Source organism: Rhyacophila brunnea, unplaced genomic scaffold (assembly GCF_057557595.1).
Source record: "Rhyacophila brunnea isolate RB1 unplaced genomic scaffold, BYU_Rbru_1.0 scaffold_2, whole genome shotgun sequence".
In the NCBI taxonomy this organism is placed as follows: domain Eukaryota; kingdom Metazoa; phylum Arthropoda; class Insecta; order Trichoptera; family Rhyacophilidae; genus Rhyacophila; species Rhyacophila brunnea.
The window spans coordinates 50,504,994-50,521,085 of NW_028232859.1; the positions used below are offsets into that span (position 1 = coordinate 50,504,994).

The 16,092-nt window shown below is 35.9% G+C and overlaps 2 protein-coding genes across 5 annotated transcripts; one reads left to right on the plus strand and one right to left on the minus strand.

Annotated features, from left to right (window-relative positions):
- Positions 1–694: 694 nt before the first annotated feature.
- CkIIalpha (casein kinase II subunit alpha) lies at positions 695–9,222 on the plus strand. 4 transcript variants are annotated; one of them, XM_085947259.1, is made up of 8 exons: positions 695–935; positions 1,403–1,698; positions 2,068–2,255; positions 3,381–3,573; positions 3,666–3,895; positions 4,587–4,646; positions 6,371–6,519; positions 6,973–9,222. In XM_085947259.1, the coding sequence occupies exons 2-8, from the start codon at positions 1,492–1,494 to the stop codon at positions 7,059–7,061; spliced, it is 1,116 nt and encodes a 371-aa protein (XP_085803385.1). In that variant the 5' UTR covers positions 695–935; positions 1,403–1,491; the 3' UTR covers positions 7,062–9,222. The 4 variants fall into 4 exon arrangements, with proteins under 4 accessions (XP_085803385.1, XP_085803386.1, XP_085803388.1 ...); XM_085947260.1 differs by having other exon boundaries at positions 695–770; XM_085947262.1 differs by lacking the exon at positions 4,587–4,646.
- On the minus strand, positions 9,074–16,086 carry Ctu2 (Cytosolic thiouridylase subunit 2). The gene is made up of 5 exons (XM_085947258.1): positions 15,868–16,086; positions 14,702–14,976; positions 13,036–13,418; positions 9,938–10,234; positions 9,074–9,582 (listed from the first exon to the last, which is right to left on the minus strand). Exons 1-5 carry the CDS (start codon positions 15,936–15,938, stop codon positions 9,250–9,252), a joined length of 1,359 nt encoding a protein of 452 aa, XP_085803384.1. The 5' UTR covers positions 15,939–16,086; the 3' UTR covers positions 9,074–9,249.
- Positions 16,087–16,092: the final 6 nt, after the last annotated feature.

The following is a 16,092-nucleotide window of genomic DNA, read 5'->3' on the forward strand; positions in this document are numbered from 1 at the left end:
ATCATTTTCAGCAATGTTTAATTGCCGCCTTTTTGAACATAATACATTTGTGTCGGCAGTGCAGCCACCATACCAAAGTATAAGTGCTCTGTGTTACTATATCAGAAAATTACTAGTAGGCTAGAAACTTATCTAAAGAATGGCCAAAAATGGAACTACGAACTACCATAGGACGCCATATTGAAAAATGTCATTCAAATGTTAGATTTTGCCAGTTACGAGTCGTGATTAGGTAGTTTTCGACAGTGGCTCTCCCATCACATTCGCCAGATAAGTTTGTAGGTCTGTAGGTACGTGGCAACGAAAATAGAAATAAAGAAAAATGTTAGGAGCCAGGGGAGGCTTAAATCTAGCAGTGGCTCGAGCATAGCTGATGATGGCGATGAATACTTTAATAATGTACGTCATAGCTGTTGTCCATAGCGAAATCATTTTTAAATACCTCTAGGTATATTATCAACATCGGTGAAACTGAACACTCACTGTATTGTTTAGAAAGCATTTTTTCTGTGATCAGTAATATAACTCTAAAATCTTTAACACTTTAACCTACCTATTCTGAAATAATTAAAAAATATTACTCTACATATAAATAGAATACAAGTTAAAATAATAATTTATCACAATTGGTATGCCTACATTTTTGAAGAGTTGCCCTCTAGCGGATTTCGTTCGAAAGAATTTCTAAAATGACGAGTGGGCTAAAATGTGCCGACTGGAGTGCCGTGGCCGTGGACAAAAAGTTCGCATCTAGTTTTCCGTGGCGGGATGTGAGCGTCCATCTTGTATTTTATACGCTTTGAAGCCGGTTGACTTGTATATTTTTAAATATTTTTTATTGACGGCTGTGTCTAAATACCTATTTTATATTATCACTATTAGTTAGCTTATTAACCAAATAAAATATTTCAAGATTATCTACAGGAATGTACTAGGTATGTTTGACTTAATTCCACATTGACTGCGATCGCTCCGACGATTTGGCGAGCAATGGCGTGTGGACCGTCTTATGACGGTCAAATTTTTCGTATAAATTTGTCAAATATAGACTTTTTTTGATCTCTGAGCGTGTCGAAACACCGGGCTTCTCGGTTATCCTTGTGTATTTTAAGGCGCTGTGATATTTTCATGTGTGTTCCCGTTCAGTGTAGACTTGACGCCCTTTCAAATTAACCACCCATTGCCGATTCGCCTCGCGGCTGCCTGCCAGTTCGTAAATTAGCATTCGGTTTTCACCCGTTCGTCGTAATATCGCCAGTGAACTTATTACATTTCGCGGAATACGTGCGCTGTCGAAAATACGGTCGGAACGGTGGAAACATGCGGTTTCAAAGCATTGTGTTGTGAGGAGTGTCACTTTATTGGTTATGATTAAATCGAACCCTGTACCCTTTTCTTGTAGGTGCATTAACTAACACATATGCAGCTGCTTCAAAGAGTTTCGGTGTCAGTAGAGGCTGTGTGAGACACATCCGTCTCAAGGAACCGGCGATGGCATTGCCCAGTAGAGCTCGAGTCTACGCGGACGTCAACTCGCACAAGACTAGAGACTATTGGGACTACGAGAGCTATTTAGTCAACTGGGGAGACCAGGACGACTACCAGTTGGTCCGCAAGCTCGGCAGAGGCAAATACAGTGAAGTCTTTGAGGCGATTACCGTCAAAAATGACGAAAAATGCGTAGTAAAAATATTAAAAGTGAGTATCCTCCAATCAATATACCTATGCCCTTAATAATAATAATATAACCCCTGTGTCGTATTTATCCCAGATATGGTATGCACACCTTTGACCTTTCTTAACTGGACAAGCCGGTAAAGTGCATTGGCTGCATATCATTAAGCCTGAAAAGTCATTCTTTTAGGTGTAACCGTAACCCATAGCTTATTTTGTATCTACTCAATACATTATTCAGTGTATTATGTTTAAAACTGTCACATTGACATCAAATGTCACATGAACGTTAAATATTCCTCGACAATTTTTATCATTAACAACGTAAGCAAGCTTTAAGTGCTCACTACCACTGGTTTTGGTGTCATGACAGATTTTGTTTTTTTTCCGCAGCCTGTAAAAAAGAAGAAGATAAAACGAGAAATAAAGATCTTAGAAAATTTAAGTGGTGGCACAAATATAATAACGCTGCAGGCGGTTGTAAAGGATCCAGTTTCCCGAACTCCGGCACTTATATTTGAGCATGTAAACAATACGGACTTCAAGCAGCTTTATATAACTCTATCTGATTTTGACATAAGGTAAGCGACCTCGTCACTTGACTTATAATATAAGGCTTTGATTTGCGCACGCATGTATAACTAAATTGTTTGGAAGTGAACCTTGAAAATAATACTGTTTGAATTATTTATACAGTCACAGTTTTTACATTGAATCTCAATGTCACTAGAGCCATATGGTATCTACTTACTCCAGTGCAACTCTTATATTATGATGTGACACTTTAAATGCATCATTTGGGGAACTAAAAATCCCTCTCCTTTGCTTCCGTCTTTCATGTGAGCCACAAAACAGTATGCTTATTCAGTCACTCACAGATTAAATTAAATAAACCGAGTTGGTGTTACCATATAGAAATGTAGTGAAATATAAACTAATCTGAGAGTCATAAACAGTGAACACGTCATGAACAATTTGTCACACTACTCTGCCATTCAGTGCAAGTTGCTTTGTTTTCAATCAATCTATTCTCCAGGCTTGGTCACACTATAGTAGTTTTCTGCTAACATGGCCAAAATAATTGACACAAAAATTATAGTATTAATCTGATGAGTAAATGATTCATCAGTTTTGTTTTCTGTGTGATGACTGATGAATATTATGTATTATGTTCAATTGATTACAAAATTAATAAGACTTAATAATGATGAAAACACACATTTATTACCTATTTTGGTTTTGAATTAATTCTGCATACTTGCACAATAAATAAATTGCGTTTTGATATAAGTAGGTATTATCTACTATGCATCATGCAATTTTGTATTATTGCGTAAGTTATTGCGATAAGTACACAGCGATATATCAATATTGTGTTTGAACGAGACAATTTTATGTAGAAAAATTTTATTCCCGAAAAATGAATAGTTTAATTGTTGGCAAAATTCCAGCTATTCCACAAAACAATTTAGCATTATAAAACTCGTATTACCTATAATCTGAATGATGAAGATTTTTGCATAATTCTATGAATGAACTGTTTAATTGTTGAAAATGTGCTGTGAGTTTTGTGAGTGAGATTTTTCAAATGTATATAAATATTGTGTTTATTTATAGTCACAGTGATACATCATTCAAAAATATTTAAACAATTAACGATGTCTTCGGTCAGTTGTTTTTGAACGCTTTCCCTGCGATGCTTTCAGGTATTATCTGTACGAGTTGCTAAAAGCCCTCAACTACTGTCACAGTCAGGGCATCATGCATCGAGACGTGAAGCCACACAACGTGATGATTGATCACAAAAATAGGAAACTTCGTCTAATTGATTGGGGCCTCGCCGAATTTTACCATCCGGGCCAAGAATACAATGTTCGCGTGGCGTCTAGATATTTCAAGGTAACATACCTGCGTCAATTTTATAAATTATAGTCTCAACTTTGATTTAGGAGTATAGTATATATTTGAATATCGGATGTGGGATGATGCAGGGTCCGGAGCTGTTGGTGGACTACCAGATGTACGACTACTCGCTGGACATGTGGTCGCTGGGCTGCATGCTGGCCTCCATGATCTTCCGCAAGGAGCCTTTCTTCCACGGCCACGACAACTACGACCAGCTGGTGCGCATTGCCAAAGTCCTCGGCACGGAGGAGCTCTTTGAGTATCTCGAGAAATATCACATAGAACTCGATCCCAGGTTCAATGACATTTTGGGCAGGTGTGTATGGCGTTCCATTCTACTCTATTCCGTCACTCGCTGTAATTTTGCTTTAAATTATTGTAACTGATCTTCTTCAGTCAATCAACAGTCAGAAATCAAAATGATATTCATTTAAACTTATAAAATGAATGAACTACCCTGAGAGCACTTAACATTAATATTAATCAATTTGTAATGTTTGCTAATCATTTAAAATTCAAAAGTTCTTATGCCATTCATTATTCAGACTCCAAGATTATTCTAATTGTAATTGTCGCAATTGAATGAAGTTAGCAAGTCGCAAAATTAGAAGACAAACTGTTATTAATTGTCGAATTTAATAACTTATGAACCTTATCTTTTCAATTCTATCAATTCTGTATTATGTATGTCACTTATTTACCATGCTTGTTCCTTTGCCGTGCCAATGAGAGACATTGATCCGAGTTAAAAATTTACCGTAATATTTTGCGCAATCCTAAATATAACGTCTATTTTTAAAGTAGTCAATTTCATTTGAATAATATTAGTGCCGAATAATTAATTATTGTAAGTTTCTTTGGTAGTTTTATTCGGAGCGCTGTCGCTTTAGGATTGAGCGGAATGAAGGCCATCCTTAGTCAGATGCAAGTGCAATGTGCAGACGAATGTTCAGTGCCTGTTGAAAATTTCAAAATGTTAAATAAATAAACTTTCCTTAATGTCAAAGGGAGAGGCCCAGGGCGGCCACCCCGATCCGTCAAACCGTAGGGCCGGCTCTGCAAATAAGGTATAATATCACATATTCGGACCACAATTTCACTTGCAAAGGGTCTATTTCCAATATCAATATTCTCTATGGTTTTATTTGTGTTCTTTAGAAACATAAGTGGATTACTATTCGCTCGTGTTACTTTTGTTTCCAGATGATTTATTCTCAATCCATTGTAAATTTGTTTTATCATATTTCAATAGGTTGTAGATTGAAGCCGTTGAAGGAATGGCCATTTGGATTTCAAGTTCAAAGATTTTTGCGTTCACTATGCATATATATGAGGGGCTTATAAACAATAACATCAGTTTCCATTTTCGTAGAATGTTTGTGAGTCTTTAAAAATGGCAATCACAATTACATGATATTGTAACTAAATGTACCGCAGCACATGGCATGATTACAACATTAAAAAAACTGCTGGTGCCGCATTCAACAAATTTCACCTGACATGCGGCGTAGGTTTAATCCCAAAATGTCACATTTTGTCATTCATTCTGGCTAGCCGGTTGATGCCCCTTCCCTGGCATGGCCTCGAGTTGCGATCAGTTTTGATTCATGATATTTATTTCAGTCATGACAATTTTTAATGTGCGGACTGGGTTTACAGGTGTAATTTTTGAAAAAAAAACTTTTTTAAATGTTTGTATACTAATAATATATAACATTTTATAATAGTTTTTTTAGAATTTATAGTACCTATAAAACAAAAAAGACGTTTTTATTGACTTGACATTTTTCAAAAATGGAAACTGCTGTTTTTGTTTCTAGATTACTCATATTATAAGCAAATTTTACAATAAACTTACTGAATTCCGAAGCCCAATTGCCATTCGCTCACTAGTTTTACTCTTAACAGTTAATTTTGTTTTCACTTATGCTTGCCTTATTAATATAGGTATCGTTTTCCGTCTCAAATAGGTTGTAGGAACTTCATCATATATATACTTACCTCATTTGTATCCTAATAGAATCCTTAAACAGACTGATCGAGGTGCTAGCGAATATGAGTCAGCGTCAGTAAAATATGGTTATGATAGGTTGAGTGACACAAATATTTGTTGCTCTAGCAAATCAGACTGAATGATCCTCATCCGTGTGCTGTAAATAGTATATAATATCAGTTCCATACATGGATGGGTTTTTCAGTCCCCAAAACAAATAATCGCTGACTTGTACTTTGCGTTAGGTACCTTAAATAGTGTCCATTTTTTTATTTACAGTATTATTTAGAATTTGATATTTTTCACAAGTTCCATATTTTTAAATAACTATTTGTGCGGCCTATGCCTATTTTGTGCAGAGGATTGAACACCCGTCCTTTAATCCGTGGTATGTAGATTTGAATCCCGGCACTGGGTCGAAAGATTTTCAATGTGTTCAGACCCAGTGCACACGGAGCAAACGAGTTTAGTGAACATCCTACAACTGATTCTCATAAAAAGTATGTTACGATACCCTCCACACTGGAGATCCATTTTCTCTGTGGGAATGGTGATTTACCTTTTATTTTTATGAATTCCATTTAATGATAAATTCTGCACAGATAATCAAAATAAATATTGATGTCGCGGTACAAAAAGTCGACCTAGATTTTTCCAGCTATGTGTTATGAAATCGACATGGTACCCGATGTTCTTCTCTAGCCCTAATATTGTGCAGCAAGCATGCATGTGGAAATATGAATCATACAAAGAGATAATCGATGTGCATGTCTAATATGATGTAAATGTTGTCGGCAGGCATTCTCGCAAGCGGTGGGAGCGGTTTGTGCACAGTGAGAATCAGCATCTCGTGACTCCCGAGTCGCTAGATTTTCTCGACCGCCTACTGCGCTATGACCATTACGAACGGTACACTGCACATGAAGCTATGGAACACCCCTACTTTTGTAAGTCACTCTGTCTTCAACTATCTATATATAGTTTTCCTTAATAATTCACAATACGCATTGTAACTACATATTAATTGTAGAATATTCTATTAAATAATTGCTCAGGCACTCAAATAATCATTATATTCCTACAATAAAATTGATACATTTTGCCATTGCATGTCTGCAGCCAATTTTGTTTGAATTTCAATGATTGAGTTTACCGGTCTCTAAGTTCAAGCAGTCATGATAAGACTTATCTTCAAAAAATTTAGATCCAACCTTCAAACAGATCATGTTGAAACATCTTATCTTACCATTGAGATAAGGTCTATTGGTTTTGTCATTCGTAAGATGTGCCAAAAGAATTACAGGTATTGTAGTAAGCGCATACTGTCATGTTACCGAGTTAATCTCTGGTTACCGAGATATATGAATGTGTAAAATATAGAACTGATATTTTTATTTCAGACCCTGTAGTGAAGGAGCAGGGTCGTCTGGTGACATCGTCCTCTCCCACTCCGAGTGCAATTCATGGACCAATTCCGACGACAGAATAAGCGGCCGCCGACTGCCCCTTCTCTGCACTCCTTCTCTTTGAGCGGCAGACTACACCATCGGCGGGCCCGCTTGGGCGGCTTCGCCCTCACCACTGTGTCACGTTCTCGGTTAACGCCTCTCGGTCCGTCAGTGCAACTGTGGCTAGGATACTATGACAATAGAGTACGGGAAGAGGGGAGGGCGTGAGTCGTGAAGGCGGGGCGGAGAGGCGTCCGTCGCCGGGCCCGGTGGCGTGTCATGACAGATGTTAACCGATCGGGCACATTAGGAAGAGACAATATTGTTTAGATTTATTGATTATGAAAATAACATATGTTTATTATATAGATTCTTAAAAAGTGTTTCTGGCTAAAATTTAAAATATTAAAAATCCCTTCAGGTCTAATGGAGTCATCGATCTTGTCGACCATCGATGGCGCAGTTTATATGATAAATCTTTTTAGGTTGGGACATGTTTTATACGGGCGCGGAGCTTCGGATGGAGCGCCGGTCTCATCTTCGTACTTTTCTGAGCGATCCGGTTGTCGATTTTGTCACATTGTTTTCAACGGATTTTCAAATACGACCTTGTTGATTTAGACATCCATACCTTAGTAGTTTCATCGATCCATTGATGCACTTTAATGTTTTGCATTTATATCTTTAGTGTTGATATTGTAATTATTTGTAATATAACAACCGTTTCAACGTACGCCTTCGAGATGTTACGTTATAAATATATAATCCGTTAAAATTTTGTATTTATCTAGTAGGAAACTGTAGATAAACGGGGATAGCGTAAGGGCATAAATACAAAATTTTAGGATCTGCGCGAATCGGTGATCGGCGATTGTTGTCTGATAATTTTTATTCTGGCAGTTGTATATTTTGCAAATCAGACAAAACCGGTAATAAAATAAGAGCAGCCGAGGTATTGTGGCGCGCCCGAGATGAAGTGTCTTGTCGTCAGCGACAATGTCGCTGGACATATTGTATTGTAGGATTGAACAAATCGAATTAGTTTATTCCTTATTGAGCCTGTCACGCCGAATTTGGCCGACACTCGTCAACGCTTGTGTCCTTTTCTACAATCGATTATCTCGTGTGATGTAATTTGGGCAATCGCTCAACTCATAAAATGCATAATAACCACCTCACGTTGTGCAGCTAATCAGCTAATCAATAAGGAAATACAAATGAAATAACCAGTTCACCCGAGAGAAAGATTAGATATCTCAGTCGCCTATATATTTAAACAATCGCATTCGGTAATGCAGAATGTGCATTTTATTGACCACTGTAAAGAATTATTTTTTCATATAAAGTGTATTCGGTAACTCGCACGTTGTGCAAATATGTAACTGTCATTTCAATGAATTGTTAAAATTGATGAGGTAATATTGCAATTGATCCGAGTCACTGAAATGTATAAACTGTTTAGTGTCATAATTATGTCAATTGTTTATTGCCGTGTGATTAATTTAGTTAGTTTTGTTTAATAATCTTTACAAATGTTGAATGAATATCTCTGGAAGAAGTGGAAGCTAAGAAAGTGATTTCAGCACTTCAACAATATGCCTACTGACTGTCATCATAATGTCATTTCTATTATGTATCTCATTGATTATTTTATTTCACTTTTAATGTCCCATGTAAGTTCACTCGTGATCTATGAAAAAAATCTATGGCAAGTCGGTTGGTTGACTTGCAATTTTCATAGATCACCATCTCCCTGTAATTTATTCCATTAGCATCCTAAGTATAAATGCAGACAGTGCAGACAGGTATGGTGAATTTTTGTATTTCGGTTTACTCATACATTCCCAGTAGTGGATCACAGGCAGCAGGCGTATTGTGAATTTTTTCAACTGGCGTCGTTTCTTTAAATTTCTGCTACATCTGATTGATATCTACGGTACTGGGAAAGTTGCTGCATTTCCGATTCAAATCATTGTATGTTTAACTGATCACATACGTCAAATTTGTGCTAAACTTATTTAATCCTCGCATTATATTATTGTAAAGCAGCTTTCCTTCTCGACACATTTTCATTTTTTATTGAAAACTGGAAGAAAAAAGCTTGTAACAACCTATAAGAACCGATTGAAAGTAAATAAACAGTTTTTCATGTACAAAATTTGTAGTTAATTTAAAACAAATATATAACATTTAAATGACCTATTTTGTTTATTAACATTAATTTGTGCTTTATAAAAGAAAATCCTGAATATTGTTTCTTATATCACGAAGGGATCTTTTGTAACGTATGGAAGACATGAAAGGCGGAGGCAGTGAACTCAGATCTTGGACGTCTCTCATAATCAACCGGCAGCTGTAGCACAAGAATTGTTCAATTTCACGCCTGGTCAGTGTCTTGTCGCCTGTTGATGTTGATTTACATGTACAGTCCTTGCACGCATTTTCTGCTCCTCGATTCTGACCAGTCGATAGGTCGTCATCAATGATTCGGTTTGACATTTCTCTAGAAAATTCGGTCGCTTGAAGTGCGGAGCACGGGACTGCCTCTGTATCCAATAGTGACTAAAACAAACATAACCATTTATTAACAATAGTCAAACCCGAAAGATTTCCTGAATTGCAATTGAATTACCTTCATGAATTTACTTGTAAACAAAAGGGAAGCGTCAAATCCAACCATGCTAGGTCTATCTGTTAGAAATTTTAAATTGAGGCCTTTATTGACTAATTCGATGGTATGTTTCACAAACTAAGAGTTGCCTGGTGTTCACCCAATTCACATGTCCTGTAAATTATAGTATTTTCAGGGATAACGACTGAAAGTGAACAATCAGGTAATGTAAATGCATGGCACTTAGGAAATGTCATTGTTGGATCCTCAATGTAAGTTGTGCCGCCTATGAAGAAAAGTATTTACCTGGCAAAGTGCACATTGATTCTCTTCAGAATCAATTTCAGCAGACGTCTTATTTTCCACTTTGTCACCGATCCGAAGAACAGTAGGTATCGTAGCAGGAAAATCGTTCTGCAAGTCTGTCACAAACTTTCTTGTTAACGACTGTATGCTGGAATAATGATTATTGCTTCCCACTAGTGGTGTATGGGCGATGTGGGATATTTTGTTGATTCTGACGAATAGCTCGAGATCGTCTGAAGTGAAGTCTCTCATCGGCTTTAAAATTTTGACAGTGTTATATCTGTCATCACAAAAACCCTAAAAAAAATCAATAATTAATTTATCTGTCAGTTGATAAAATGTCCATTTGGGTGGATGAAATAAGTACTGATCATTTTGAATTATCTCATTGAGTACTATTAATATTGTCTTTTTTTAATTAATCCAGCATCTCCACCAAGAATAAATTGACAGTTAACACTATTGAAGTGAAGTTTTTACGGGTTTCAGGTCAATTTATTTTGTCCAATACCAACCATAAGTGCAAAACTGATATTTTTCATTAGGATACTCGGGGTTCTCAATTTCCCCCTGTATACCGTGAAAATAAACTTCAACGGTAGGTTTTATAAAACTAATCATCAAATGTATTATCATAGTTTGGCTTGACCAAAACATGAAGAGTTCAAAAAATTGTATCTTGAAATTGTCAATTTTGCACATAAAAATCCATATAATATATAATTCAGGGTTATCAACAAATCTTAAGTGCTCGGCCGTAGTGATTTGGCGGGCGCAGCGGCGTCTTGCGAAACTCAAACATATAACCGTGTGTATTATGCCCCAAAAAAGGCACTGTCTACGAACATTTTACACACGGTTATACGTTTGAGTTTCGCAAGACGCCGCCCCCGCGCGACCACTACGTTCTTGCACTAATTACTGCTAATAGAAATCACTGTTATGTATTTTTTAATCGTTATTAACCCGTATTGTTTAGGGGTTTAGGGTAAAGACTATAGAACGTGACAAGTTTAGCTTAAGTCAGCTCGCATATCAGAATTCGCCGCATGTCGAATTCGTAGATGTGACGTTATCGTCATAACACACGCTATCAAATGGAGGTTGCAGATTGGTTGAATGCAACTGAACAACAAATGCGACAGGTCAACTATTGACTCTTCTAACATGTTGGATGTCGCGATGCCAGCCCGCGCCTGCGCTAAGCACTCGATCCGGCCATTTTTATCTAGACGTCAGTTACTGGGTGCTTGATGGGTTCTGCTGCGATAGATGATCCACTGTGCATATATATGCAGTCAGGCATATATATGCCGAAAAACCCGTTTCTTATGTTCTGTGTCGAGAGTGTAAATAAGATGTCATAGACTGTCATATATGTCAAACGATCTATGACAGCCTTTAATGTCATAGTTTTTCGTAAGTATACATAAGTGTGAACACCTCGATAATTTTGTGTGACACTCGTTCCTTGTGATGTCTATGCCAAACGTGTTGTCATATATTATTGTTTATGGGTCATAGATCGCGCGGGAAGTGTTTTTTCTGTCTTTTATTTCGAACGTCATCTTGACAGTAAATACAGGTACACGGTAGTTATATAAACAGTAATGAAATGGATAAAACTGATAAATGAGTTCGCAAAATCGTGGTGGAATGGACGGATGACGCTGTTATTAATTTAATTAGAATCTTGGGAACCAGTCAACTATTGTGGGATTGCGCACAATCCGACTATGAAGACAGAGTTAAAATAAATGCTGCTTGGGTAGAAATAGTTCAGGATTTGGAAAGCAATGTTATTGGCCGCTGCCGGCCGTTATTTTTCGCATACGGGTTTTTTTCGGGGCTCAACCTTTAATAATCACCCATCGAAATCTTCACACGACAAGCGTAGGTACGAAATGTACATACATGATAACTTCTGAAAGCATCCATGGGTTTCCTACATTCGCCGGCATTATAATACGATGTGGACAAGAACAAAATAGTTAATAAGTATAGGTAGTTTCAAATCTCACTACCTACAACCTAGGAAGCCAACTGATATGCAACTGATGTATTTCAATCATATTTCGATTTTCATTTGACAGATTGGCGTTTGTGAATACTCATCTAGACTAATATATTTTTCGAAGACGTACCAACCATAATGTTTGTCAAACGTCATGTTGGTAGTATTTATCAGTGGCAAATATGTGACAATAGATTTTACGGCATCGTGTGTAAACGGATTGGCACATGCGGGTGTCGTAGATTCTATGCCCACGTCTCTGTCATAGATTTTTTTGACATATATTCGCTTATGTGTAAACGGAATAGCATAGATATGATCATAGACTCTAAAACGCTCTTGACATATATGAGGAGCAAACATTCAAAACGTGATTTGTCACACAGATGTTGAGCTGAGATAATCAAGAAAAACATATTGTACTCAAAATGGTTTTTTTATTATAAAACTGTTAAAGGAAAGAATTTTAAACCTGGTATTTTGTATAATCCAAAATTCGCGGAAGTGGTTCATTTTTTGATTTGAAATTTGGACAAAACACGATTTGCATGAAACTTGTGGGCAAAACACTATTTGAATGAAAATCAAGGCATTATATTTTTTTATAGGATAAAAGGTTCTTTGAACACTGATTCTGGTTTCCTTTCATAGATTTAAATATGGACTATCAGAATTGACAATAAACGGCATTTTTCAAAATGTGTGACAAATTACTTTTTGAATGTTTGCTCCTCATATTTGCCCGATCATCATAAGAGTGTATTTGGTCCTTTATGCCTAATAATTGACGGATGAATCCAATATTTTCGCCTTCTGATTTTTATCGCATGCCACTATAAATGAATGAAGAAAACAACCTATTTCCCTGTGTACATAAATCAAAACCGCCAAAAGATGTTCAAACATACATAATAATATGTAGGTGTAAAAGAATGAACAACGACATGCTAATCAGTTAATACATAATATAACTGCAGAACTATAATAGCTATACATGAGTGGTGAGTAGAAGAAATGAGGATATTCATCTATATTTTACACCTACAGAATAATATAGTAAAATATCTTCGAAAACAAAACTTACAATCTCTGTTGCTAAATTTGATCCTGCTCCCAGTGACAGGCTAGCCAATAAATCAGCAGCTAAGCTTGTGGCAGTATCGGCTACAAAAACAAATGCACAATTGAAGGCCTCAGCATATTTTACCAGCAGTGTCTTCCGAAGTTTCTTCAACAAATCTTGCTTTGCTGTCATACTGGTGACCGAGTCAAATATTGCTTTTATCTTGACATCTTTCTCATTGTCAATTACCAAGTTGTCATTACTGACTAAACTGACTGAGTTATCTTCAGCTAGCACATCGGATATGGACGCCACTGTCATCTTCATGTCTAATAATTGCGCTTGTGATAGTAAATAGGAAGACTTTTTAAGCCTCTCTTCGTTTGATAAATTTATAGCACCCTCTGGAAAAGTAGAAATATGATTTTATCACATGAGTAAAAAGTGTATAACAAAACTATAAAAGATGACAGTGTCAAAAATAACTACAATATTATAATAGATATTAATATTTTCATTTGATTTTACAAAAGATTCAAGAATGTAACATTCTTTAATACATAAGTTGAGATATACCTATTTAAAAAATCCTCAGTACTAATCTAATGCGTATGTTGCAATATATTGTCTTGAATAAAAAATATTAGCACATGCAATGACATCAAAACTAAAATTTTGGAGAAATCCTGTTGCCTTCTATGAATCGAAGTTAGTAATAATATTAGGTACATTTAAATAATTACAAATGACAGACGTACAAGATGTTTGTAAATATCAGTGAGGATAGTATTTACAAACAAATGGGCCGTCCAAATTTATAACACAGCAAGGGACATTCTATCAAAAATCTGTTTTATTGTACTTTTAAATACACAATCTCTTAAAATTATTGTGTCTGTATTTAAAAAAAAAATGCTTAATTTTCGAGATATTCAACGTTAACAAAACCTAGCAACTACAACTTACCGCTGATTTACAAATTTATTACAGTATCCAACAAAAATAATTTCGAAACCAAGTAGAGGTTTGGGGGCGCGACAGTTAGAAAAGTTGTAGGGTTATAATAAATTTTGGATTCTTATTTTATAATTATTATGGTATTCTTGTTGAATTATGCCACACTGATTTGAAGTAGACTTGTTTCGTACGGTATAATACTGATAAACGTAAATTGATGAATACAACCACTTTGTTTTCACAAAAATGCAACAGTATTTTAATTATCTCAAAGTATTTTTTGATTGATATCGAGTTAATTTAACTCGAGTATTACGACTTAAAGGTGGCATATTTGTTGGGGTTTTTTATTTCCCCTCGGTCAGTATTTAAAAATCCTTGGTCAGTATTTAAAAATCCATTCTTGAATTAAACAATATTAATGACATTTACACAATATAATATCATCACTTAAATTTTAATATATATTATTTTATGATAATTATTGCAATAGGATTCATAAAGACATGTTTTTTGACGTTCCTGGACATTTTTTCTGAAGTCCCTTACTGGGTTTAAATTTTGACAGCTGAAATAAGGTGGTAGTAATACTTTGATGTGTACCTATTTAGTGTGTTTATAAAAGATGTAGCTAATAACATTTCCTCATTGTAGTATAATATTTCAATTTAAGATTATAGATTATTCAGATCAATCTTATAATAAAGATCATTAATAAATTACAACAAACCATCAATATAGAGAGCGACAGGTTCAAAGCGAAGTCTTTTATGATTGTCCTCTTTAAGACCATTCACAACCAGATTCATAAGAGCTGAAGAAGCCGCATCCCCAGAGAAGGCAATCAATACTCTGTCTCCCTTTCGAATCAGCTTTGTTTTTCCAAGGCTAGCTCGAAACTTATGAACTACACCGCCCAAGAAGCACTCATTACAGTAAGGATCTTTCTTTCGTAGGATTACATCAGCATTTTGAATTTTGCATTTCTTGCAAGGTGTATTGTCCCTGTAAAAAATACAAAGTATAATTTAGTCCACGTTTTAATTAAGTACCTATTAGCTAGTCAGATTATTCCAAAAGGAATTCTTACAGAACAAATATATTATTCAGCCATCCAAACATTACTATATTTTTTCATTTGCCATTGAAGTGAGTACCTATATAGTTTTTGTTATAAAGCCCCCAGGGATAATGTCAACCCAGACAAATTCTTGGTAAAGATCAGCACTCCATATTGTCAAAAATAAGCTTTAAAAACGGCCTGTCATTCACATTAATGAAATCAAAATTAATGGATGCTAACGATGTATTAAAAATTTATATTATAATTAACTATTTCATGAAAACTAAACATGCGATGGCAGTAGGTGAATTTTTCCATAAAAAATATTCTACCAGTGGCCTGACACAACCTACTGTAACCCAGAGACAAATGAAAACTGCTACTTGTAGTGGGCTTTGCGCCAATGCTTGTCGTGCACGAGGAAGTTATCGGAATTCAGCTGGAGACAGTCAACGAATAAATTACTGCTACTGCCATTGTTTCATTAGGTTCTGTCATTGAATTGTATTGTGTTTGTTATTTATAATGGAATGTTTGTTCCATAAACCGGTGTGATTGTGATTTCAACATTTAAAATGTAAATTGTTTACTGTTTTTAGACGATACTGTATCTTTTCCAAATTATTGATATTTAGTTAGATCGGATAGGACAAAGAAGAGATCCCTTTAGATGGATGGACCAAGAATGCCTCAAGTTTTCTACTGATACAGGCTCTGAGTGTCGTCGAATACCGAGAGGAGTGTAACCGAGCCGTGAAGAATCCTGCCGACCGCCAAATCATCTCGGTCATGAGATTTCGCGAAGAAGAATAAGAACTATGATTTATACTGACGTTTTTAAGAGTGGTTCATATTTTTCCATAACTTTTAGTTCGTCAAATTCATCTTCAGCCACTGAGCACATTTTTAATCCAAAATGATCCTAGTTGTAAATTGTTATGAAGTAGGCTTGTGACTAAAGATAAATATGTAATTATTGGGTAGTGTACAATTAAATTTTAATCTCAGGGATATAGTGACACTGACATGACAACCATAGACACACGGCATGCGTAAAA

What these genes read in the sequence shown, in the direction of transcription:
- Ctu2 (XM_085947258.1), bottom strand. Translation starts at nt 15,938, where the DNA reads ATGTGCTCAGTGGCTGAAGATGAATTTGACGAACTAAAAGTTATGGAA. An exon ending in TGTCGCTCTCTATATTGATG is followed by an intron (nt 13,419 to 14,701) that starts GTTTGTTGTAAT and finishes CTACTTTTCCAG; the next exon opens with AGGGTGCTATAAATTTATCA. An exon ending in CAAATTTAGCAACAGAGATT is followed by an intron (nt 10,235 to 13,035) that starts GTAAGTTTTGTT and finishes GATTTTTTTTAG; the next exon opens with GGTTTTTGTGATGACAGATA.
- CkIIalpha (XM_085947259.1), top strand. Translation starts at nt 1,492, where the DNA reads ATGGCATTGCCCAGTAGAGCTCGAGTCTACGCGGACGTCAACTCGCAC. An exon ending in GGGCCGGCTCTGCAAATAAG is followed by an intron (nt 4,647 to 6,370) that starts GTATAATATCAC and finishes TGTTGTCGGCAG; the next exon opens with GCATTCTCGCAAGCGGTGGG. An exon ending in TATGGAACACCCCTACTTTT is followed by an intron (nt 6,520 to 6,972) that starts GTAAGTCACTCT and finishes TTTTTATTTCAG; the next exon opens with ACCCTGTAGTGAAGGAGCAG.